General features: G+C 61.6%; 4 protein-coding genes across 4 annotated transcripts; 2 read left to right on the top strand and 2 right to left on the bottom strand.

The window, feature by feature from the left end:
• Positions 1-738: 738 nt before the first annotated feature.
• Positions 739-3,854, bottom strand: POLR3K (RNA polymerase III subunit K). Its single transcript, XM_084882215.1, has 3 exons — positions 3,664-3,854; positions 2,764-2,851; positions 739-1,269 (listed from the first exon to the last, which is right to left on the bottom strand). The coding sequence occupies exons 1-3, from the start codon at positions 3,772-3,774 to the stop codon at positions 1,142-1,144; spliced, it is 327 nt and encodes a 108-aa protein (XP_084738341.1). The 5' UTR covers positions 3,775-3,854; the 3' UTR covers positions 739-1,141.
• Positions 3,855-3,980: 126 nt separating this feature from the next.
• On the top strand, positions 3,981-6,758 carry SNRNP25 (small nuclear ribonucleoprotein U11/U12 subunit 25). Its single transcript, XM_084882216.1, has 5 exons — positions 3,981-4,224; positions 5,472-5,562; positions 5,768-5,873; positions 6,136-6,210; positions 6,410-6,758. The coding sequence occupies exons 1-5, from the start codon at positions 4,183-4,185 to the stop codon at positions 6,465-6,467; spliced, it is 372 nt and encodes a 123-aa protein (XP_084738342.1). The 5' UTR covers positions 3,981-4,182; the 3' UTR covers positions 6,468-6,758.
• Positions 6,759-7,617: 859 nt separating this feature from the next.
• Positions 7,618-23,069, bottom strand: RHBDF1 (rhomboid 5 homolog 1). Its single transcript, XM_084880487.1, is given in 20 exon segments — positions 7,618-8,257; positions 8,376-8,529; positions 8,650-8,750; positions 8,821-8,896; positions 9,084-9,178; positions 9,557-9,620; positions 9,744-9,844; positions 11,234-11,395; positions 11,485-11,559; positions 11,683-11,794; positions 11,892-12,146; positions 12,490-12,647; positions 12,734-12,856; positions 12,931-13,140; positions 13,481-13,694; positions 14,247-14,269; positions 14,272-14,295; positions 14,297-14,351; positions 14,623-14,975; positions 22,958-23,069. Coding segments are annotated over 19 exon segments (2,751 nt in total). The 5' UTR covers positions 14,952-14,975; positions 22,958-23,069; the 3' UTR covers positions 7,618-7,837.
• LOC311620830 (ATP synthase subunit d, mitochondrial-like) lies at positions 10,047-10,662 on the top strand. The gene has a single exon (XM_084880525.1). It carries the CDS (start codon positions 10,099-10,101, stop codon positions 10,582-10,584), a length of 486 nt encoding a protein of 161 aa, XP_084736651.1. The 5' UTR covers positions 10,047-10,098; the 3' UTR covers positions 10,585-10,662.
• Positions 23,070-24,103: the final 1,034 nt, after the last annotated feature.

The following is a 24,103-nucleotide window of genomic DNA, read 5'->3' as shown; positions in this document are numbered from 1 at the left end:
CTTTTCACGTACTGACTGGCTGCGTGTTCCGTTCCGTACCAAATAAGTCACATTTCAGTGTGTGCACATGCCTAGTCTGTGAGAGTGCCTGTGTGCGCACACGTGTGTGCATGTGTGTGCTGGTTCTGTGCATCAGAACTTCTTGGGCAAGGCCTGGGTACCTCAGAGCTGCAGCTCTCTGGAGTCTGAAATACCAGGACCCACGGAGAGATGGACTCACAGGCTCAAGCCCAGGAAACACAGTATGCATGGTCAGGGACATAGTCACATTTCCAATATTTACATTTCTTATTTTATTTATATTTATTGATTTTTAGAGAGACATCAGTTTGTTGTTCCGCTTATTTATGCATTCACTGATTGACTCTTATATGTGCCATGAGTAGGAATCGAACCTGCAACCTTGGCATAATCAGGACAATGCTCTACCCAACTGAGCTTCCTGGCCAGGGCACTAATATTTAAATTTCAATCAGCTTGGTCCCCATTTTACCTATTACAAGGACATACTTTTATACTCACTAGAGCCATCCCTGTGCTAGCATCTTTATCATGAGAGCTTCCTTTTGCCTGTCTGTCAGGGTCTCCCTTCACCTTGCTGATGCTAGAATTTGCTGCCTTAAAACCAACAGATCACACCGCCTGTAACTGGTTTAGTCCTAAGTATAGTAATTAATTTTGGGATCATGATTTGTGGTTTGACATCTACTTCTTAAGTCATTTAAAACACTGAGAAGGCAATATTAAACTTTTCATTTTAATTAAGTATTCAGGATAAATTTTAATAAATAAGTTTGCACTTAACAGTTAAATACTTAGGAACAATTGGTGTACTAAATTAGTTTTACTTTATTAGTTATGCATACAATATAAATATTTAAGTGTTGGTTAATGGGAAAAAAATGTCAATTGCCCACTAAATGTGAAAGATGAATGAACAGGACCTTAAACAGAGTATAATTAGTTGTGGACAATCTTGCCCACACACAAACTCCCCCTGGACATTAATGAGTTCAGCCACTGATTGGCAGGCGGGCTCTCCATTTCTCCACACCAGCAAAGGCCCTCGGGACACAAGTGCTGGCTCCCGGCGGGGAACCCCCTCCGGGGAAAACAGAGACCGCGCAGCTGGCGGCCTGGCCTAGTCCCTCCAGCGGTGTCCGCACTGCGCGTTGCAGCACTTGTAGAAGGTGGTCATCGGCTCGTCGGCAGAGCGCGTCTGCAGCTGCATGAAATAGGCGCGAGGATGCTCACATTTGGGACACGGCTCTAGAAACAGGAAAAATAAACAAGAGACCCGCATTAAAAAATGTCTGTGACCAACACACCTGCTAGAGGGCGGTGTGAGGCGGAAGGCAGCAAAGACCTTCCTCGCCTATCTGGTGTCCCTGTGCCCTGACAGGAGGTACAAACAGGGGTCTCGTCTCGTTCCCAATGTGCCTCCCGCTGAGGGAATCCAGGAGTTTGAAAACACTCCTCCTCCCCTCCCTGGACCCCACTCTTCCCCTCAAATCTAGCTTAGGCTGGTTGGAAACCACACAAAAAGTGACTTATGGCTGTTGTGTGAACGACAGAGTCCACACCTGCAGATGCCGCTCAGAAGGGCATCTCCACCAGCTGGGCAACAGACCAGCCCTCTCAGTCTCCCAGAGGACACCCCTGAGTGACATCCACTTCCTCTTGTATTGAGAGATCCATCTTGGCAGTTAGTATGTCAGCTGTTCTTACTGAGATCTCACCGCTCAGGCCACACCTTGTCAGAGTGCACCAAGACATGTCTTTACCTTCAGTGATCTCACTTTGAGAAACCAACCCCGCTCTTGATGAAAATACCTCCAAACACTCTCAAACCACCATTCTGAACATTTGATACATAACTCATCCTTTTTTTAAATTAATATATTTTTATTGATTTCAGAGAGGAAGGGAAAGGAAGAGATAAAAACATCAATGATGAGAGTGAATCATTGATTGGCTGACTCCTGCACACCCCCTTCTGGGGACTGAGCCCGCAACCTGGGTGAGTCCTTGATGGAAATCGAACCCAGGACCCTTCAGTCCACAGGCCAATGCTCTATCCACTGAGCCAAAACAGCTAGGGCTATAATCTATTCTTTAATGGCAAATTCTACCATTGCTAAATTTTTAGCAGATTTGGATGATCGTCTGTCTATAAGGGAAAGAGAGAGTACTAATCATGGCTTAGCTCTTATCCTATCAATATTGGCTGTGTCTAAGGCTCTCTGTCCTTCTTCGGTCACATCCACCTCTATCAGAAATAAACCAACACTTGGAGTAAACATTTATTTTGCTGAGACTGTAGTTTAATGCTCTCTGGTATTAACTTTTAAAACTCTGCATTAGAACAAAAAGAGTATTTTTTTTCCCCTTAGACTGATTTTTATTCCTCCTGTCATTGTTGCTATCAAAGCTACCACATGTTCAGTGCCCGTTATATGCCAATCACTGCATAATTCACTTTGTGCTCTCACAATTTGTGAGTATAAATTAGCTCCAGAGGGGTCAAGGGACCCAAGGCCGTAAAACAGTAAGAAGTCACCCTGCGTCTCTAACTCGGGTCTGTGTGACTCCGAGGCTTATGCCAATCTTATCTGTGCAGCAAAGTAAGTGATTAAAAAACCAAATGCACTTTCTCTCTTTAGAAGCCCACCTCAGACAAGCAGGCAGGGGTTCTGACCCGGAGCAGCAGTCCGCAGCCTCAGACTTAGCCACAGCTCAGTGAGGCACAGGCTTCTCTCTCACCTGCAGTGGAGTCCACGTTCTCCCAGGCCGCTGCTCCGCCCAGCACGTCATCCACTTCCTTCAGCTTTGGATACTTCCGATTTGTTACCTGCAAACAACAGCAAGCCTTCAACTCTCCGGGTCAGTGGACAGCACAGATCTGGGCCATCAAACCAAACCGCCACACCCGGCCGCGGCGTCTCTCTCCCCAGGCATCCCTCCTTCGACAGCCTGGAGAGATGCTAAATGTGAAGACCTAGTGGAATTGAGGCCCTGACAATGGTGCCAGGTGTCGGGAGACCCGCCAAGAGGCTGGAGTTGCTGGGGTCAAGCAGCACCTCAGCGCATGAAATCAGAGGAGCAAGGCTTGAGAGAGAGTTCGGTGCCAGCTTTGACTCTTGCACTGGGGACTGACTGCCTACCGCAGTGGTCAGCAAACTGCGGCTCGCCAGCCACATGGGGCTCTTTGGCCCCTTGAGTGTGGCTCTTCCACAAAATACCGAAGAAGTGGTGTTAGAAGAAGTTTAAGTTTAAAAAATTTGGCTCTCAACAGAAATTTCAATCGTTGTACTGCTGTTATTTGACTCTGTTGACTAATGAGTTTGCCGACCACTGGCCTGGGGTTCTGAACACGGGCGGACTCCTCTGGCTTGGGCGCTAACAGGGCGGCCTGGCCGCCGTTGTGACCACAGCGACGGGGGCCCCTGTGTGAGCACGGAGCCCGAGGGGAGGTCACGGCGATAACCTGGGTTGATGGCACAGGGGAGGGGCCAGCGGCCAGATTCTAGGGGGACTCCAAGGTAGAGACGACAGGAAGCAGCTGACAGAACGGGCAGGTGGAGGCGGACTCGGGACGGGGGGCGTGGAGCGCCACGGGAGGCCTGCAAGAGACGCGCGGGCCTCGCCGGGCTCCGGACCCACCTTGCGGGTGATGTTGTGCACGTAGGGGCAGGTGTTGCAGGCGAAACGGTGGCAGCGCTGTCCCTCCTCCACGATGAGCCCGTTCCCGCAGCCGGGGCAGAAGAGCAGCATGACCGCCGCCCGGCAGGCTCCCGCAGACTCCCGCAGCCCTGCGGTTCCGCCGGCGCCGACACTAGCCCCGCCTCCAGCTCCCATTGGCTCGGGCCGCCGCCCCGCCCTCAGTCCACCAATAGGCACGCCGGCCTCGCGCTCCCAGCGAGCTGTGCGGAAGGTCGCCTCGCCCTTATTGGCTCTCGCGGCAGCCCCGCCCCACGCGCCCGCTGGCGGAAGTGCGTGCTGCGCTCCCGGGGTGCGCGCCTAGCTTCGCTCCGGCGGACCGGGCTCTTGGAGCTGCGAGGCGCCCTGGAGGAGGCGGAGGCAGAGGCGGCGGCGCGGCCCGAGGCGCGTGAGGACGATGAGGACGAAGAGGAGGCGCTGCCGCACTCCGAGGCGGTGGACGTGTTCCAGGAGGGACTCGCCATGGTGGTGCAGGACCCACTGCTCTGCGACCTGCCGATCCAGGTGCGCAGGGGCGTGGACAGGGCCCGGTGCTGATGGGGCTGCGACCCGGAGGCCTGGCCAGGCACCTCTGGGTGTAAACCCGGGTCTTAACCTGGGCCGGGCCCAGAGTGGGGCGAGCCAGGCCCTCGCCTTGGGCGCGGAATTTAAAAGGCTCCAAAACACCTCCGGCAGCCAGGATGCTTGACTTTTTTTTTTTTTTTTCCGGGAATACGTGACATTTTAACACAGTATGTTTATAACTCAGGTTGGTGTAAAAAAGCCTATGGCAAACAAAATAATAAAGACTATGTCAGTATTACTGGGTTTTCTCATCTTAAACTTCAGTGTTATTTTGTCCATCGTGCAGTTTAATTAACTTCTGTTTTCTTAAAAATTTGTATTACTGCCCTGACCGGTTTGGCTCACTGGATAGAGCATTGGCCTGCAGACTAAAGGGTCCCTGGTTCGATTCCTGTCAAGGGCATGTACCTTGATTTCGGGCACATCCCCAATAGGGAGTGTGCAGGAGGCAGCTGATTGATGTTTCTCTCTCATTGATGTTTCTAGCTCTGTATCCCTCTCCCTTCCTCTCTATAAAAAAGCAATAAAATATATATATTTTTTAAAAATTGTATTACAATGTTTGGTATTGCACTCCTGCCAAAACCTTGTCCCGAGGCCCTGGTTTGGGTCCTAATTGGTGATTGGGGCTCAGTATGAAGGGACAAGCACAGTGTTCCTCCTACCCAACCCTGGAGTGAGAGGATCCAGGGCTGTTGTTTCTTGCCTGTTTCTTTTTTTTTTTTTTTTAATATATATTTTATTGATTTTTTACAGAGAAGAGAGAGGGATAGAGAGCTAGAAAGATCAATGAGAGAGAAACATCGACCAGCTGCCTCTTGCACACCCCCTACTGGGGATGTGCCCGCAACCAATGTACATGCCCTTGACCGGAATTGAACTCGGGACCCTTCAGTCCGCAGACCGACGCTCTACTGCTGAGCCAAACCGGCTTCGGCTCTTGCCTGTTTCTATGTTCCTTTCTTCTAAGCTTCTGTCCGCTTTGGGCTTTAAATAGAAAATGTGGATGGCACATGAGATCAAGGTGCTAAAATCCTGGGAAGCCCTGATGTGTAAGCAAGAATCCCTCCCCGTTCTTGTCCTTCCTAAAACATGGCACCCCATGTTGGACACTCTCAGCTTATTCCTTGGTGTCGATTAGGGTGTTAAAGGGCTAGGCACTCACCTCCCCCCTGGGTCTTTCTTAGGTTACTTTGGAAGAGGTCAATTCCCAAATCGCCCTGGAATATGGCCAAGCAATGACCGTCCGAGTGTGCAAGATGGACGGAGAAGTCATGCGTAAGTGCTGCCCTCCTCCCCAGGCCCGGCGGGCTGAGCTGCCACGGGGGCTGGTCAGAGGGATGCCGAGCGGCCACCCACAAGCCCATCTGCCTGGGCGTGAGCCGCAGTCGCCTTAAAGGAGGCTCGACAGGGCTTCTGGGTTCCTCCCAACCGCCCAAGGCCGCGGCCGTGGGGCCTTCTCTCACGGGGCCCCTTGTTGCAGCGGTGGTGGTGGTGCAGAACGCCACGGTGCTGGACCTGAAGAAGGCCATCCAGAGATACGTGCAGCTCAGGCAGGAGCGCGAAGGGGGCACCCAGCACATCAGCTGGTAGGTGGAGCGCTCCTCGCAGCCCTCCGGGAGGGGGGGGGGGCTCCGCAGGAGCTCCGCCGGACCTGTGCTTCTTAACCGCCTGGTCTGGGCTGCAGCGTACGGACTGCAGCGAAGGGCCGGCTCCTTGTCACAACCCTCAGACAGGGCTGGTGCGCTCTGCCGAGGAGCTAGGGGCTTCCCTTCTCCCACAGCTTCTGCGAGTGCCCCCCAGCCACGCCGCTCCCCCTGCTCACGGCGCCCCCGAATCCCTCCCGTGCAGGTCCTATGTGTGGCGGACGTACCACCTAACCTCTGCGGGGGAGAAGCTCACGGAGGACAGGAAAAAGCTCCGAGAGTGAGTTCAGAGGGAAGAAGGGTGGAGGCGGAAGGCTGCCTGCCGGCCGGCGTGGGCCTGTGAGAGACTGGCACCGCCCCGCCTTGCATCCTGCGCACCACACTCGTCCCACCTGCTCTGTCTTGGTTCCTCACAAGCCTCAGGTGAGGAGTTGCAGACAGAGCCTTCGGCAGTGAGATACTTGATTCTTCTCTTTCAGCTACGGGATCCGGAATCGGGACGAGGTGTCCTTCATCAAAAAGCTGAGGCAGAAATGACCCTCCAAACAAGGACTCTGCCGGCGGCCACGCTCCTCCCCGGCCGGAGGAAGCCTCGGGCTGTCCCTCCTCACGGGGGAGCGCTGAGATGGACTCGCCCAGCTGTGCATAGCTGGGACCGCCCTGTGAACCCTGGGCCTCGGGAGTGGGACTGGGTGAGCCAGTGCTCAAGGCCCAAGTTTGACCCCTGCTGGGCCCAAACACCCCAATCTCATGGCAGATCCCACCGGCGGTGGGCCTGGCCCTCTGTACGGAATAAATCTCTCTGCTTTCTAGTTTGAAAAGTCAAAAGGCCACAGTCGCGGGACATGAGGGCCTGGCGCAGCCCCATCATGGGAGGCGAGGGGCAGAGAATGGCCTAAGTCTGTGATGCCACTCGGCCCTGTTACTATTTCTCTTTAGCAAGAAAACAGCGGAGCAGCTGGCTTCTGCTCCTGCTTGTGGAGAAATAGCCTGGTGCAAGCACAGCCATGGACAGGCCTCCGGCCTCCCCACGGTTCATCTTCCTCAGGGCCAGGGGCAGGGGCAGGGAAAATCCAGCTCCTGAATTTGACAGCCTTCCCCCAACTCCTTCTCCTCCTCCTCCTCCTCCTCCTCCTCCTCTTTCTCCCCCTCCCCCTCCTCCTCCTCCTCCCTCTCTCCCTCCCCCTCCTCCTCCTCTTTCTCCCCCTCCCCCTCCTCCTCCTCCTCTTTCTCCCTCTCCACCTCCTCTTCCTCTCCCACTTCCACCTCTTCCACTATCCCGGCACTGGCAAGGGGCCCTTGGCGGAGCTACCTGCCTTCGCACAAGAAGTACCGCTACTGACATCACAGGGGCCTCCAGCCCGCCACCCTGCTGCCTCCTGCTGGCCGCACCACGCCCACACTTGCGCCGCAGGGTAAACTGCCGCCTGCTTTCCACACCTGCTCACTGCACCCTGGCCCCTGAGACGCCTGATCTACCCGGGATCACGTCCCCTCCCGGCTCCCGGAAGAGGGGGTGACCTGGGGCCGGCATTGGCGTCGGGGCCCTGGGAAGTGTGTGCGGGGAAATGTGACCGCTCATCCTGGGTCTTAAGGAAAGGGGGCAGCGTGGGGCCGCCTGGCTTGCAGACCTCACCGGGGAAGGCGGCTGAGACACTTCCTGTCGGAAAGGAGGAGGCAGCTCTGGTCACGTTAGTGGCAGCTAAAACGCTCCCAGTCCATTTATTGGCCACATCATAAGGTGGTCGTCAGGAGACTAGTTAGAAGGGAATCACGGGAACTAGTGTAATAAATGCCCGGAAGTACAAGAGGTTCCACGGTCTGTGTCCAGGACACGGCGGACACCCCGGGGCCTGCGGACGGTCTGCCTGGCTCCAGCCCGCTGGAGGCCGGCCCCCGCGCCCCGCTCAGTGCAGCTGGGCGTCCAGCTCGTACTTCTCGCAGAACTTGTCGGTGAAGGGGATGCAGGTGAGGAACTCGCACCACTCGCAGCGCACCGGGTAGAAGTAGAAGAGGACCACCAGGCCGGCCAGCAGGCCCAGGAACACCAGCTGGAAGACGATGATCTGGCAGCGCTTCCGGTACAGGTCGAACCTGCCGAAGCTGATGTAGGGCAGGAAGGCGAAGGAGAGGAAGAGGCCGCTGATGAAGCCCGAGATGTGGGCGAAGTTGTCGATCCAGGGCAGCAGCCCGAAGGTGAAGAGGAAGAGCACCACCGCCAGCAGCTTGAAGAAGGCGCGCCAGGGCCGCGCCAGGATCTGCCAGCTCTGGAAGAGCTCCACGAAGAGGCAGGCCAGGATGCCGAACTGCGAGCCGGCCGGGCCCACCTGGGGGGAGGGGGTGCTGAGCAGGACCCCTGGACCCACCGCCGCCCGCCTCACGGCCCAGGGCGGAGCGGGACTGAGGGGCCGAGCGGAGATGCCCCGGGTCCCGGGGCGGCCTTACCTCTGCCCGGTACGGCAGGAAAATGGCACTGGCCAGGTTCCCAGTGACGCCACTCAGCAGGTAGATGATGGCTATGCGGTGCCAGCCTGCCAGCTTCTCCAGGTCCCGCAGGACGGTCATCTGGAAGCAGACGGACACCAGGCAGTGCAGGATGCTGTGGGGGGAGGGGGGAGGGGGACACTCAGCCGGGAAGGCCTCCCTCCCACCGCCCCCTGGCCAGCCACTCCGGGGTCCCCGCGACCACCCAGCCCTCGGCCCGCCCGGTGTCACTTGCCCGGCGTGCAGGAAGAGGGACAGCCACAGGCGGTAGAACTGGTCGGGCACCTCGGGGTTGAGGAAGGGCAGGAGCCCGCACACGTCATCCATGCAGTGCACCTGCGCAGAGTGGCCGGTCAGCACGCTCTGAGGCCGGGGGCGAGGGGACGCACACACCCTGGAGGCCTACCTGAGAGCAGAGCGTGGCCTCCTCGTGGAAGTAGCCCCTCATGAAGTCACAGTACTCCCGGGAGGTGATCTCACACCTGCAGGGTGGAGCCCGGCGTGGGGACGGGCACGGGCGCCTGGCCCCACCACCCAGGCCTGCGCCTCAGCCCCCTCGCCCATCTTGGTTGGCCCTGGATAAGCCCAGAGCCTTTCTCACCCCACACCCCTTCCTATCCGCCTCATTCCAGGACTAGGAGGGCCGAGCTCGGACCCAGGCACACCCACCTGCCCTTGGTGCCGATGCAGCAGGGCCGGCCCGTGATGGCGCAGTCCATGTGGGGGTGGTTGGTGTGGTTCCCGGCGCTGCTTTTGGTGCAGATCTGGATCACAAAGGGGGTGAGCTGGGTTGGAGCCTCCTCCAGCCCTGTGCCCCCCACACCGTGCTCAGGGGACGGGCAGAGATGGACAGGCTCCTACAGTAGAAAGCAGGCCCTGACTGAGCCTCAGCTTTCCCATCTGTCAAACGGAAATGATGTCACTGGACCTCTCAGATCTCCACCTGGTTCTGCTCTGACTACCTGCTCAGAAGCAGGGGGTGGAGGGGCCGGCCAGGCAAAGGCCAGAGGCACTGCACCTGGAAACAGGTGGCCCCATGATGGGCCTCTTGGTATCACAAACGAGTGAAGTGTGTGTCCCCCATAATGAGGGTGACTCCCGCCCCCCCCCCCCGCCAAAGCCAACCATCTACCCCAGCTCACCGGCCACTTGGTGATGTCATCTGGCCACTCATGGGGGTCCTCGGAGGAGGGCTCATCACACACCCTGCAGGAGCCCAGTGTGCGGTCAGAGCCCGCTTTGTGCCCTTCCGCCCGGCCCCACAAGGGGCGCGGCTACCCCTTTCCCCCCACTGCCCAGGGCGGCAAGAGCGGGGCCGGCAGGACTGACCTGGGGTCCTGGTGACAGACAGAGCCAAACTGCCTCTTGCGGCCGGCCAGGTCGGGGGCGCTGGGATGGGAGGGCCACTTCACCCACACGGCCAGCGTGGACTGCAGGGGAGTGTCAGTGCCGTCAGAGCCCACCCTTCCCACAACAGTCTCCAGAAGGCCGGAGTCCACAGCAAAACCACAGAGAGCCCCTGAGCCCACAACCCGAAACCGACCCATGCACACTGGGAATGTGTGTGCACGTGCGAATGTTTACTGTAAGCTCAAGAGCATCATTCCTATTAGCATAAAATTAAAAACCACCAGTGTCCAGCTCTGTGGACCGTGGGCCGCCGGGGTCGGTGAAGGATCTCAAGATGGCTGGGCGAAAACTTGCTCTAAAAACCATTGACTGGGTAGCTTTGGGGGAGATCATACCCAAAAACCAGAAGGCCATTGCTAACACCCTGAAATCCTGGAATGAGAACCTCACCTCCAGGTTGGCTAATCTCCCTGAGAAACCTGCCATCGACTGGGCTTACTACAAGGCCAATGTGGCGAAGGCCGGCTTGGTGGATGAGTTTGAGAAGAAGTTTAACGCCCTGAAGGTGCCTGTGCCACAGGATAATTACACTGCCCTGGTGGACGCTGAAGAAAAAGAAGATGTGAAAAATTGTGCTGAGTTTGTGTCTCTCTCAAAGTCCAGGATTGAGCAATACGAGAAAGAGCTGGAGAAGATGAAGAACATAATTCCATTTGACCAGATGACCATGGAGGATTTGAATGAAGTCTTCCCAGAAACCAAATTAGACAAGAAATATCCCTACTGGCCTCACAAGCCAGTAGAGAGTTTACAATCCTGAGTCTGAGAGGAAGCTCTGGTCCTTGTGTTATGAACTCTCTGGACATTGAAGATTATCAGATGGAAAAAAATAAAAATAAAAAAAAACCACCTGTGTCCAAAACCAGGGACTGGCATAAACTTTGGCACCTCCTCCTGAAATGATGTAATGAAAACTTGGGATTTTTTTTTTTTTTTGTAATTGTTTAGTGGGGGGGGGGGGGATAAGGCAATACCACTTAAGTAAACTCAAGATATGCCCCAAAACAAGACACACGGAAAGCACACCCAAGTCAGAGAGGTCGCAGTGGCTGTCTAGCAGTGTTTCCCAAAGTGTGGGACGCGTACCCATAGGGGTACAGGAAGAGTTTGGTGGGATTATGCAACTACACCGTGCTTAGCTGCGCCTAATTCTACGTTCTCATGAGTACGAGGGGTACTCAGCGTTACGAAAATTATAGAAGGGGTACACATATGACAGAAGTTTGGGAAACACTCTACGGGATGGGGGGAGCTGGGGGATGAGAGGTAATGAATGACGAGAGGGACCTTGCACAGAGGCTGGTGTCATGTGCCAAGACTGGGATAAAGGATAACGGGCGCCATCTGAAGTCCCAGCACAGCCACCTCACGGGGCGCAGACGGGGGCTGCCTGCGGGCGGGGCACCCACCGAGCACTCCTCCTCCGACGTCTGCACGCAGCCCGACCGGTCGTTCCGCACGCAGCAGGCCGAGTGCTTCTCGCGCTCCCGGGCGGCGCGGATGAGGCTGTCCACCTGCGGGTCCTGGCGCATGCAGGGCGAGAACTTGGCGCCCAGGTGGATGAGCGCCTCCTGCGGGGAGCGAGCCGGGTGTGCCGCTGAGGCCGGGCCCCTGCTGGCGCGGGGTCCTCCTCGCCCCACCGCCCTGCCGCCCCCCTCACCGAGCTGGGCCCGATCCAGAAGTTCTCCTGCTGCACATACTTGACGTTCTCATAGACCCCGCGGTTCCGCAGCACCTGGGGGAGGCGGGGGGAGAGGTCAGAGGCCGCCCACCCCGGCCCTTTCCTCCCTAAACGGAGAGGAGGGCGTCCGGAGCCCAGACTCCGCCGGCCTCGGCGCGGGGAGGGCGCGGGGCTCACCGAGTCCACGGTCTCGTGCTGCGAGAAGCCCACGGGCGCGATGCCGTAGATGCACACGGCGAGGATGGTGACGAGCGAGTGCACGAAGGTGAGCCAGTAGGTGAAGAAGGGCCTGCGGCGGGGAAGGCAGCAGAGGTGGGGGCTCCGACTGGGCCCCCCCACCCCTGGCCCGGAGCCCGCCCGCCGTGAGGCACCCCCGCCGCGCCCACCTGTGGTCATCCATGTCCTCGATCTGGCGCTTGACGTAGCTGTCGATGCGCTTGCGGTAGGTGCGGTTGGTGAGGCGGCCCACCATGCCCAGCCCGTACGGCCGCTTCTCCCGGGCGAAGAACCTGCGCACCGGCATGGCGATGCGCTGGCCGCGCCGCTGCCCCGCGGCGCTCACCACCTCCTGCCGCAGCCGCACCTTGGGCTGCGGGGCCGCCGCGCCCTCCTTCTGCTTCCGCCAGCCACGCTCCAGGGGCCTGGGGGGGGGGGGGGGGGGGCGGGCACAGTCACCTCCCGCCCCAGCCGGTCCGCTCCCAGGCGGAGGTGAGACGCCGGGCACCCGCCCCATCACCGGTGAAGAGCAATCCCGAGCCCCTCCAGATGGCGGGGAGGGGGCCAGAGCTGTGAGCGGCCCCGGCCTCCCCGCTGCACCGACCAGCCGAGGGCTCTGGGGCTGCGCTCCTGGTCCGCAGGGGGCCTGGGTCCCCGCACAGGAGCCATGTAGACCCCTGCCCTCAGCCCCCCAGGCGGTCCTGCCCCGGGGCCCCCGCTGCTCCTGCCCCGGACCCCCCTCCCTGCGCCCTCGCCGCCGCCACTCACAGCATCAGGTGGCTGCGCTCCAGCTCCGAGCGGTCCAGGGCGCCGCCCGTGAGGTCCGCCTGGTCCGGCGCCTTCTCCCAGTCCTTGAGCGCCGCCTCCGAGGGGGACTCGAACACCTCGTCTGGGTACGTGGACAGCTCCTCGTGGAGGACACCTTCCTGAGCAAACACGCGTGGTCAGCGCGAAGGCACGGCCGGAGGACGGAGGCTGGAGGACATGGAGGCCCCCGGACGGCCTCTCTTACCCGGGCGAAGAAGGACGTGTCCAGCTCCTCGGGGAAGTCCGCCGTGTCCTCCTCCAGGAAGCTGGCGGGGGTGAAGCTGCGGCGCTGCGCCCGCCGCAGGGTGCCGTCCCGCCCGGAGCGCCCCTGCCGGCGAGGGGGTGAGTGTGCGGCCCGCCGCGGGGTCCCCCCTCCGCCCCCCGGCCCGGCCCTGCGCCCACCTTCACCAGCGCCGCGGCCGCGCGGAAGCTCATCTTGGCCACAGACTCACGCTTGCGCCTCCGCGGGAGCCGGTTGAAGCCTGAGCGGGAGCTGGAGAAGGAGCAGAGGGAGGCGGCGCCCGGGGTGACGGGCGTGTGCGGGGTGCTCAGGCCGTCCGCGGTGTCATCCGCCATGCGGAAGGCCCGGCCCCGGGCCAGGGGGTCTATGATCTGGTGGAGGGGAGGAGACGCAGGAGTCGGGGGGCTGGGCCGTCACCCCGGAAGCTGCTTCCCCGCCCTGTGGAGAGCACAGCGGGTACCTGCACAGCGATGGGTACCACCCCCACCGTACCGCACCCACAGGCGTCCCTCTCCCCACCTGCTGTTCACCCCGGGGTGCTCTCCCACCCAGAGCTGGCCCGGTGGCACATCCCAGCCCCCTTCCCAGAGAGTATCTGGGACCACCTGACCCTCCTCCCAGACCGTGAGCTCCCAGGGACCTCCTCCGCTCGGGCCCCAGCCCAGGGAAGCAGAGAGGGAGGCCTCCGGGGGCCGCAGGGGGCGGGCATACCTTCTGCATGCCCAGCTGGCATGGCCCCACATACAGCGGCGGGGGCGTCTCCGTGCTGGTGAGCGACACGTTGTCCTGGCTGGGCAGGTCCAGCTCCCGGATGACCTGGGGCTTCAGCTTCCCGTAGCGCTGGCTGCAGTGGCGGATGCTCTTGCGCTGCCACTTCTGGGTGCTGTCACTGTCCTTGCTCACTCCGAACCAGTCCGCGGTGCCCCTGCCGGGGGAGGGACTCAGCCGGGGGGCGCCGGCCCTCACCCCTCCCAGCGGGGCCCCAGCGCCCTCCTCCTGGGCAGCATGCTCCACCCCACGCCTCGGGTCACTCCAGGATCTGGGATCCAGTGAAGAGGATGCGTGGGTTCCAGCCCTGGCCACCCCCTAAACGCTGAGCCAACTCCCAATGCCCACGAGAACCGCAGGTAACAGGCCTGTCCAGGTGAGTCTTTTATCCCGGCTCACACCCCATCCCTGAGAGGGGGGGTGTGGGGAGACACTGAATCCGGAGATGGTGCTCAGAGCTCAGCCCTCCGCTCATCCAGAGAGAGCTCAGCCCTGGGCAGCAGTTTGACCTTCAACACCACAGAACTCAACACATGGGCGATGCAAGCCCAGGCAGGTTGCCCACAGCCCTCGGACATGCAAGCAACACCCTGCCAACACCCGCTGCAAGGAGCCCAGGGGACGCACACCGTGCTGGCAGCTGCCAAGAGGTCCCAAGCCATGCACGTGCCAGGCCAGCCGACGCTCACACACTCACACCCGCAAGTACCTGAGCAGGGACCGCGAGAGGGACCGGCGCTGAGGGAGGGCCCTGCGGGCGGCAGGGGAGCCCAAGAGGGGCAGCGTGTGGACACGCCCAAAGCGCACCTGGCGGCTGTTCGGGGACCAGAGCATTGAGGTGGGGGAGACAGAGAAGGAGAGAGCAAGTGCTGGGGGAGCAGAGAAGGGTGGCAGGTGAGAGGGGTCGGTCCCCCAGAGCAGGAGGGAGGAGGGTGACATGGGGAACAAGACCGAGGAGAAAGCTGGGACAGGAGGGGCCCTGCCCTGCTCCCAGCCTCGGCGGCACCCGAAGAGGAGCCTGTATGCCTGCCTCTGGCCCCCCGGCCGCAGCCCGCACCCCGGAGCAGCCAGGGCAGGGCCAGTACCTGCGGATGGTCTGCGTGATGGACGTCTGCCGATGCAGCACCGGCCGCCGGGGCTCGTGGTAAGGCGAGGGGACGTGAGCGGTCTCGGCCGGCATGCTCACGCTCCGCAAGAAAGCCTGGCGTCTCAGGGGCTGGGTGACGGGGTCGTGGTGAGCGGGCTGGGCCGGATGGGCCCACAGCCCATGCTGGCCAGGGCCTGCCGGCAGGGAGCCGGGGTCCTCGGCCGCCACTGCCGCCGCCACCGGCACCACGGCTGGGATGTCCAGCTTCAGCCAGGGGGGCTTCTTGCGCTGCAGGCTGCTCGTGCTGTCCCTGCGGGCCTCGCTCATGGTTCCGGGGGCAGCAAGGCGGGCCTGCGGGTGGCAGAGAAGGGTGGGAGGTGAGAGGTGTCTGAAGGTGCCTTGGGCCCAGACCCAGGAGAAAGGAGAAGCAGTGGTAACCCCAACAGTGTGGTCAAGATCCGGCTGCTGACTGATCTGGCACTGCCGCACGCACTCAGTCCCTGCTTTGTTCATCCTGACAGACACTGCTGTCCACATGCCAGGCCCTCAGACAACGTAAATTCGTGTGACAAATACTGGAGCACCTACTATGAGTCACTCCTAAGTGCTTGGGACACATTAGTGGAGAAAAATAAGAAACTAAAAATAGATGAAATCCCCACCTTCCTGGAGCTTACAGTCCAGATAAGCAATCTAAGTATATAAAAGCCCAAGTGATCAGCCTACTGGTAGCTATGACACACACTGACCACCAGGGGGCAGGCGCTCAATGCAGTAGCTGCGGTTCTCCAGTGATGCAGAGGGAACCAGAGAAGAAGGAGCCCGATTTTGGGGTATGTCACCCGAGAACCACACTCTCGCAATCCGGGACCCCTCGGGGGATGTCGGAGAGTCGGTTTCAGCCCAATCCCTGCAGGCCAGGCCAAGAGACCTGGGCCTCTCGTGAATCTATAAGTAGGTATTTTGTTTACGGGTGCAAAGTGTGACAGGGACAAAATCAGCACATTACCGTTGCCGAGCGCAGTGATGCCTCCTCCTTGTGAGGTGACATCTGAGCAAAGGCTTGAAGGAGGTGATCAAGTTAGCAAAGTTTGGGGGGGGGGGGGGAGGTGTCAGGAGGAGGGGTTTGTTCCAGGCACAGGGAACAGCCAGAGCAGAGATCTGAGTGAGCCTGAGGGCACTGCCAGGTTGAGGAGCTCACCCATCCGCACATGGCAAATCTGAGACCTCACCCTCTAACGGCCATGCCATCTGCTCCAGAGACAGAGGCTCTGCCTGCTATGCCCACAGGTGGGGTCTGCGAAGGCTCCGGGCCACAAAGGAGTGGCCACGTGGCTTCCCAGGGTCTGAGAGCTGTTGCCACAAACAGGAACCTCCTGAAAACCACCTGGGCGCAGGCGCTGCCATGACCACCAGGGGGTGCCATGCGCCCATAAATACCAACAAAAAAGGCTCAGCCCTGGGACGGCTGCCGGTCCAGCATCAAACCGAAGTAGGAGACCCTCCCCCAAACCTGTCGCTTAGGCGCAGGGTAAGGCCCAGGCCCCAGAGCAGAGGCCAGGGCCGGATGTGAGCCGCCTCTGCCTGGCCTCCTAACTGTGAGGCAGAGGTCACGGGACCATGGCCTCCTCGGCACCCTGTGTCCCCGTTTACAAAACGCCACTTTCAGGACAGACCCGAGCCCTCCTCCCCAAAGGACCACACAGGACCTGAAAACAGGGGATCCAAGAGTGAGAGGGTTCCTGAGCACAATGGGGGACATGGACACCAGGGGAGTGGCTGAGCAATACCGAGGGCAGAGACCCCAACATTCCTCAGCCTCCTCAGGGAGCTCCAGACCCGACAGGTCTGTAACCCACCCACCAACACCCCTCCGAGCCTCCCTCCCAACTGCTCGGAGTAAATACAGAGAAAGTCACACCCGTACCTTAGAAGTAAGGAAATGGAGGCCTGAAGAGGCCGGATGTGCCCAAAGGCACATATTCACCATCACTGGGGACAGGCCTGGGGTGCCGCTCACACCCAGTAGGAGGCTGGACTTACACAGAGAGGGGCCAGGTCTGCGCTCAGAGCAGCTCTGGCTCTCGAGTGACCGGGAGAGGCCCAGGGACGCGCCTGCTCAGGGAGCAGGACGCTGAGCAGAGCTCCTCCTGCCCCACAGACAGGGACAGGCCCAGGACGGTTCCCACAGGCCACTGGTACTACCCAGACCAAAAACAGCCTGGACACTGCCCACGGCTCCTCCTGGCCCTGAATCGACTGGGGCCGGGCCAGGATGTGGCTGGCAGCTCCCCTGGCTTTATACCAAGCAGGGCTGGGCCCAAAATACTACTCAGTTCCTCCTGCCTCTGCCCTGACCAGAGCCAGGGCCAGGACACAGCTCACAGATCCTATTGCCCCTGTGTGACACTACTCACCACTCCTACCCAGTCAGGGACAGTCCCCGGGCACCTCACAGCTCCCACTTACGCTGCACCAACCAGGAGCCGGCTGGTGGGACGGAGTCCTTCAGGGACCCTCCTCTAGCTGACTCCGCACCCAGGGGTCTTTCCATTCATGCAGCCCCTGAGCCAAGGCCCTGTGCTCGGTCCTCACCCGTCTGGTTCAGAGCAAGGGCTGAAGCACTTGTTTGCACATCACTGGATGCCTTCTGGGCACCCTGCCTATGCTGATCCCCACAATGTGGGTCCGATGGATGGGTCCCTGCGGGGGGTCGGAGGCAGGCAGTGGGGGATGTGGGGGAAGGGGGAGACAGTGTCCAACATGAAGGCATCCTGAGAATGGGTCTCTGGGAACTGAACCAGGAGGTGGGCACTCCTCACACCACAAACCCAGCCCAGACCTGTGTGTTCCCTGACAGGGTCAGCACCCGCCAGCCCTTCGCAGATCCCCCTGTGGGTGAGGCAGTGACTGGGAAGGGCAGCGCTGGCTCTCGAGCACTGGTGGCGGGATTTCAGGCAGTATCAGACAGACGCGACCAGATAGGGGCTCCCGGAACCTGCAGTGCCCTGACAGCACCCCCAGGGTGCCCTCGGAGCCCCGTCAGGCCACACCTGCCACACAGGGACCCAGGTGATGGGACCCCAGAGGTTATGCGGGACCCTGGGGAGCCTTGTGGGGAGGGACCAAGCCGATGGGAGCCCCCTGAGCGTTTCAGGTGGGGCAGCTGCGCTGGCTTCAGTGTGTCCCTGCCACCCAGCCCCCACGTGCCTCAGGTAGCCTCAGTGTGCTCTCCTGGAAAATGGGCGGATACTGCGGCGGAGCCATGGTGAGGCCCAGAGAGGAATGGTGCTGGGAATCCACAGGCTGGGTGCTGGGCGCGGGCCCTCCGTGCCTCCCCAGCAGGCCTGGCACTCCTGGGTGATCGGCTGGCTCTCCGCTCTGCAGGACAAGGCGTCTTTGCCAGCTTGTTGACTGGCTCACCCACCACACACATCCTTGACTCTCCATGGCTCCCCCTGCCCCCACGGCCTCTCCTGACACCTGGCTCCCTGCCATCCCAGGGCCCTGCCTCGCACACGCACACTGCCAACCCTCCAACATGTCCCGGGGCTGCAGCCAGTCAGGCTGCCGCACCGGCCGCCGGGAGTCCATCGCCATGTGCTGTCCTCTCACTGCTGGGAGCACTGGGCACTCTGGGGCACAAGCTAGCAGCACTGATCCCCATGGTCTGGGTGATGGGGGAGGAGGAGGGGACCGCATGCCCGAATGCCCAGGTCGGGGCAGAACAGCACAAAGAGGTGGAAGAGGGTGGGGAGCAGCACAGGGCGCGGCACAGGCCCACGGTGCGTCCAGGAACACAGAGCCCCTCACGATGGAGGCCCGGCTCCCTGCCGGTACACCCCAACCTCCCGGTGCCCCTCGCCCCCCTCAACTCCCTCCTGTGCGGGGGCAGAGGCAGGAGGAGCTCTGTAACCCACGCAGCTGCAAAAGGCCCAGCCTACCCCACCCCTGTGTGCCCAGTTCCCATCTGGGCTCCAGTGGGTAGGGTTCACAGGGGGCTCCCCACTAGGACCCAAGGGTGTGGGGGAGGGCAGGCCCCGGCGGACAAAGAGTCCGGAGGGAGGGCACGGTGCCCGCCCAGAGGAGACAGTGGCTCAGTGTCCAGCCTCCCCGGGCGCACAGTGGGCTCTTGTTCCCAGCAGCCCCTCGTGGTGGAAATCCCGACAGCATCTCCGCTCTGCCGACCCCTCCGCGCGGGAGAAACCACAGTCCGGGGCAGCCTGCCGGCCGGGGTCACACAGCATCTGAGTCACTGGCCACACCCCCACTGCCCACCCGGCCGGCCCGGCCCAGCAGGAGACACCCAAAGGGCAGCTGGGAGCAAAGCAAGGATTGCTGGCAAAGCAGATGCCAATGGCAGGGACCCAGCCCAGCAGGGGGGGCACAAAACCACACTGCACCTCGGGGCGCTGCACCCTAGGCACTTCGAACAGCCAGGAGAGGTGAGGCTGAGGGAGGAGGGCCCCAGTCACAGGACCCCTGGGCTGCTTTGGTGGCAGCGAGAGGGGCGGGAGCTGCTGCAGCCACCGGGGCCGAGGGCGGGTGGGGCGCAGGGGGAGGTCCCCCTGACCCCGAATCCTGCTGGGGGGCTGACCAGGGGTCCTTCAGGCTGGCACTTTGCAAGGTGCAGGAGGGGCCAGGGAGCAGGAGCCAGTGCAGGCGGCAGGGCCGACAGTGCTTCCTGCACAGAGTACCTGCTCAAGAAGCAGAAAGGCTGGCGATGCCGACTGGCTCCAGAGGAACCTGACGAGGCAGCCAAAGAACGGGGAGCCCAGGGTGAGAGGGCCGGAGCCTGCGCCATGGGCCGGAGCCGCTGCGGGAACGGGGGACGGAACCCTCAGGATGCCGCTGGGAAGGCTCGGGCCCGGGGGCAGGAGGAGACCGGGAGAGGCTCCGGCCGCCCAGGCCTGGCCGGCGGCCCCGGGTGATGTGAAGCTGGATCCTCAGGTGTGAGCAGCAGCCACCGCGGCCCTCCGGCCTTCCCCGCGCGCTCGCAGGACGATGCTGGCAGAGGTCGCTGAAGGCCAAGTGGATGATGGCCCAGCCCCAGGGCCAGACCTGCCAAGCCTGGGCTCCCGGTCCTGCCCAGCCCGGCCCCGGGAGCCACCCACCACTGAGGTCAACTGGAGCAACGGGCCCCACCCGGGACACTTGCCCCGACGTGTCCCCAGCTCACCTGAGCACAGTCCCGGGAGAAGCCAGCTCCTCCAGCCTCCCCCCCGGAGCCCTGATGGCTGACCCCCGCCCAGATCACCCCGGGAGCGGGGACCAGCAGCTGCTGGCAGCCTGGAGTCCCGTCGTTGTCCACCACGTGCTCCTGGGCGGCAAAGTGAGGGCCGCGGGTCTGAGCTTCCCACCATGGGAAGGACATGGGCAGACCCAACCCTCCCAGCTCCCCCTCTACCTTTCTTGGAAGAAATGAGGTGCAGGGGCGGGGGCGGGGGGGGGGGCAGACAGGCCAATAGCCTGCGGGGCGCCCTCTTCCCGTCAGGAGGACACGTCAAACCCTGCCTGCCCCTGTCACCGCCGCCCCCGTCACCCCAGAGGGGCATGCAGAGGCCAATAACAGGACCAGAGTCTTCCGGCTCCAGGGGCCTGGCTGGGAGGGTGGAACCAGGGCAGGAAATGAAGCCCTAGCCCCGGGTGGGAGGTGCTGTCCCAGGCTCAGCGGGCATATACGGCCCAGGGGTTACCAACACCGGGATCAAGCCTCTAACCCACATGTGTCAAACACAAGGCCCGCAGGCCAAATCCAGCCCGCCAGGCCTTGCAATGTGGCCCGCACCGCGCTGTCATCACTGCACTCCGCTGTCAGTTTATGACATTGTCAGTTTATGACTGTTCAGTAAACCATTCGGCCCGCGATTTAGGCTGGATTTTAGATTTTGGCCCCTTCTCTGATTGAGTTCGACACCCCTACTCTAACCCCTCTGGGTCTGACAGAAGCAGATATAACCCAGGGATGGGGAGCACCGAGGCTCAGAGAGGTCAAAGGTCCCACCTGTGCATGCCACAGTCAGCAAGGGGGTAGGGGCAGGGACATAGCAATAGCAATTCTGGGCGTGACAATCTGGAGTCTCACGGGGTGAAATCAGCCCCTCAGACTGCAGGGAGAAGGTCCAGATCGCATCCACACGTCTGGTCACCAGGCAGAGCCCCCAGCAGGGACCACACGGTTCTCTCTGGTGCCCACACACGGTCAGGGCTTAGCTACACCGTCCCAGAGCACAGCGGCTGCTGGACAGTGCCGGAGAGGCCCCGAGGGGAAACCGAGTCCCCGCAGTCTGTGATCAGAGCAGAAAACCACCTGCTTCAAACCAAAGATCCTTGACCGATCTTCTGAATTACCACAGGCCTTGGAAGGGGATCTGTCCATCTTACAGATAAGGAAACAGGCTCAGAGAGCCAGTCAGTGCCCAGTGCTGATGCCCCTGGCTCCTGCAGCCTCCGAGGGGGTTTAAAGCCGGGGGCCATGCCAGCCCAGGAGCTGGGTGCCTGCCTCGCCGGCCCTGCCACACCCCCAAAGGCGAGGGGCAGACCTCAGGGTTCCTCAGGGGGTGCGGGCTGTCAGGCCCCTCTGGGCCCTCACTCCACCTTCTGCCACCTCAGTTCAGGGGGGAGGAAGTCACCCACAAACACACCCAACCCAGAAAGCAGGCAGAAGCCAGGAATCCGATCCTTGGCCAGAAAGTCGATCCCGTTACAGACACCAGAGAGGGGGAACCGGAGCTGGCACGGAGGAGCCCCTCACATCCGGGAGAGCAGCAGTGGGGCGGCAGTGGGGGGTACCCTGCGCAGCAGTTGGAGCTGAGAAGACCCTAGGGGGACACGGGGGCCAGTCTCCACCATCCCCAGCTCCCAAAGGCAAGGAGACCTGGGTGATTCCCTCTGAACCAAGGGTGCCCCTAGAGTGCATGCTCCCCAGGACAGAAGCTTGTCTGGCCAGCACTCAGCAACGCTCAGTGCCACTGGCCTTGGGCAGCCAGCCCCTCTGTGCAGCGGAGGCCCATCAGCCCCTGGAGGATTCTGGGAAGGGGCCTGGGCCCTGACACCTTCACTCTGAGGCCAATTGACTCCTTAACCCCATACTGGCCCCTTTCCGGTTCTCAGGGAAAAGGACCCAGATAGCCCAGAGCAATTCCTGGTGGCAGGGGGCTCCGCCTCAGGAACCTCTTGGGCCCCAGCCAGCTGCCTGGTTCCCAACTTCCTCTCAACCTCTGGGTGGGGGGTAGGGGGCTGAGGCTGGTTCCATGGGGGTGGAAGGAACCCAGCATATAGCTGGGCCAAACCTGAAAAGCCAGTTTCATCCTGAATCTTCTCTGCCAGGAAGTCCCAAGAAGGAGGGGGGGGGGGGGGGGGGGAGAAAGAGGGGAGAGAATGGGGGCCTTTCCTGGCACAGAGCTAGAGGGCCTGCAGACCCAGGCCTCGCCCACCCTGACAGACACACAACACACAGCCCGAGCACACACATAGCAACTCTGGTCAAGAGCATCTGGGCCTTGGGCAGGCATGGCTGGGGGCCCCCCTGCCATTCCCCACAGACATGTCCCCAGCAGGTCAGCCAGCCAGCCCCCACCCCCCGCCCTCAGGAGCTGGGGCCCCTCCATCTCCCCAACTCCGCAGCCAAGGGAAGGCCTGCTTCGGGGCACCGGGTGGCCTCAGGCTCAGCCCTGGCTGCTCCTGGCCGCTGGGCACAGGGTAGGGTGTCTGTGGGAGTAGTTCTCACGGCCCCGAGTTTCCGTGTTTACTGAGGGGGACACAGGGGCCAGTCTCCACCATCCCGAGCTCCACGGCTAATGTGACGCCCATCCCCAGGGAGCGCAGCTGGGACCGGGATGATCCCGGCAAGTTCCACCCTCCGAGCTGGAGTTTCAGCTTGGGAGACACCACCCACCGGCGGTGGCCGGGACAGAGGGCCTGCGCGGGGAGGGCGCGCCTCGGGGGAGCCCGGAGACGGCCCGCGCTGGAGCCGCCGGCCCCGGGACCCTCAGCTGTCGGGCGGGGGCTGGAGCCGCGCTGTCCGGCCGGGCAGCCCGCCGGGACGCGCTAATCCGGCCGCGGCTATTTTTGCGAGCGCCGGGCTGGAATCCGGGCTGGGCCGCTCCGCGGGCGGCCGGGGAACTCCGGGCAGGAAAGTTCGGGCGCCTCGGGTGGGCACCGGCCCGGACCCCGGTCCCGGCCCCGATCGGCAGCCCGAAACCGACCGGGCTCCGGCCGCTCGGAGCGGCCCGGCAGCGGCGTGCGGAGGACCGGCCCGCGCGCAGCGGATGCGGCTCCGGAGCCGCCCGGCCTGCGCCCCGCGCCCCGCGCCCCCCGCCGCGCTCACTCACCGCCGCCGCCGCCCGGGGTCCTGGGGTCCTGGGCCTCGGGGAGGGGCCGCCGCCGCCGGCCGGGAGGGCTCCCGCGCCGAGTCCCCGCCCGCGCGCCCGCCCGCGCGCCCGCCCGCCCGTCCGGCCGGCCCGCCCGCCCGCCGGGAATGCCAGGGCGCGAGGGGCGTGCGCCGGGGGCGGGCCCGGAGGGGCGGCCGCTCTGACTCAGGGCTCTGGAATGCGCGGCCCGCCCGCCCGGCCGTCACCTCCTCCGGGAAGCCGGCCGCGCTCCTCTCTCCGGTGCTGTCTGCGGGTGCACCTGTGGCGGGGGCCGGGGGTCGTGAGCGCCGCCGCTCTGGACGGAGGACCTGGGGCCCAGCTAGACGGAGCCTAACGGTCAACTGCAGACCTGGCTTCTCAGCCTCTCCCGCACCAGAGTGACTCCTGACCTCATCCTGCCTAGACTTGTGCTCCAGAAAGCCGGGGGAGGGGGAGACACAGACAGTGTCCCTGGATGTCCTGTAACCAGACCAGGACATCCCCCAAAGCACACACTGACCACCACCTACCTACACTCCCCCAGGCCCTCGTGAGCGCTCACACTGTCTCTGCACACACTCACACTCATACACACCCGCTCATGTATTCATGCACACAGTCACGCTCGCATATTCATTCACACACACCTGTTCACACATTCACATACATGCACCTACTCCTACATACAACATACACTGCCATGCCCACTCTCACATTTACACGTGTGCACATACCACATTAGACAATTCCACTCATGTGTGTACACACCCATGCACACCCACACTCACTAAAGGCAGGAGCAGAGTTCCCTGCTCCCCACCCGGGAACCTGCTCTCCCACAGGCACTGCCCCCGGCCTGAGCTACAGCTGAGCCCCGGGAGCAGAGGGGCCGTGCGGCGTCTGCGTCCACTCTGTGCTCCCCCCGTCAGGGCTCACCCACCGCCCTGGTGGGCTCATCCCTGCGCTCTGAGTTAGCCACAAGATGGCCCATCTGCTCCCAGGCCAGTGGTCGGCAAACTCATTAGTCCACAGAGCCAAATATCAACAGGACTACGATTGAAATTTCTTTTGAGAGCCAAATTGTTTAAACATAAACTTCTTCTAGCGCCACTTCTTCAAAATAGACTC

This window comes from Pipistrellus hanaki, assembly GCF_964339955.1.
Source record: "Pipistrellus hanaki genome assembly, chromosome: 4".
NCBI classification, from domain to species: domain Eukaryota; kingdom Metazoa; phylum Chordata; class Mammalia; order Chiroptera; family Vespertilionidae; genus Pipistrellus; species Pipistrellus hanaki.
The sequence above is the reverse complement of the archived record's forward strand: the minus strand, read 5'-3'. Positions and strand labels throughout refer to the sequence as shown.

What these genes read in the sequence shown, in the direction of transcription:
- SNRNP25 (XM_084882216.1), top strand. Translation starts at nt 4,183, where the DNA reads ATGGTGGTGCAGGACCCACTGCTCTGCGACCTGCCGATCCAG. An exon ending in GATGGACGGAGAAGTCATGC is followed by an intron (nt 5,563 to 5,767) that starts GTAAGTGCTGCC and finishes CCCTTGTTGCAG; the next exon opens with CGGTGGTGGTGGTGCAGAAC. An exon ending in GGCACCCAGCACATCAGCTG is followed by an intron (nt 5,874 to 6,135) that starts GTAGGTGGAGCG and finishes CCTCCCGTGCAG; the next exon opens with GTCCTATGTGTGGCGGACGT.
- POLR3K (XM_084882215.1), bottom strand. Translation starts at nt 3,774, where the DNA reads ATGCTGCTCTTCTGCCCCGGCTGCGGGAACGGGCTCATCGTGGAGGAG. An exon ending in TGCACAACATCACCCGCAAG is followed by an intron (nt 2,852 to 3,663) that starts GTGGGTCCGGAG and finishes TGTTGTTTGCAG; the next exon opens with GTAACAAATCGGAAGTATCC. An exon ending in GAACGTGGACTCCACTGCAG is followed by an intron (nt 1,270 to 2,763) that starts GTGAGAGAGAAG and finishes TCCTGTTTCTAG; the next exon opens with AGCCGTGTCCCAAATGTGAG.
- LOC311620830 (XM_084880525.1), top strand. Translation starts at nt 10,099, where the DNA reads ATGGCTGGGCGAAAACTTGCTCTAAAAACCATTGACTGGGTAGCTTTG.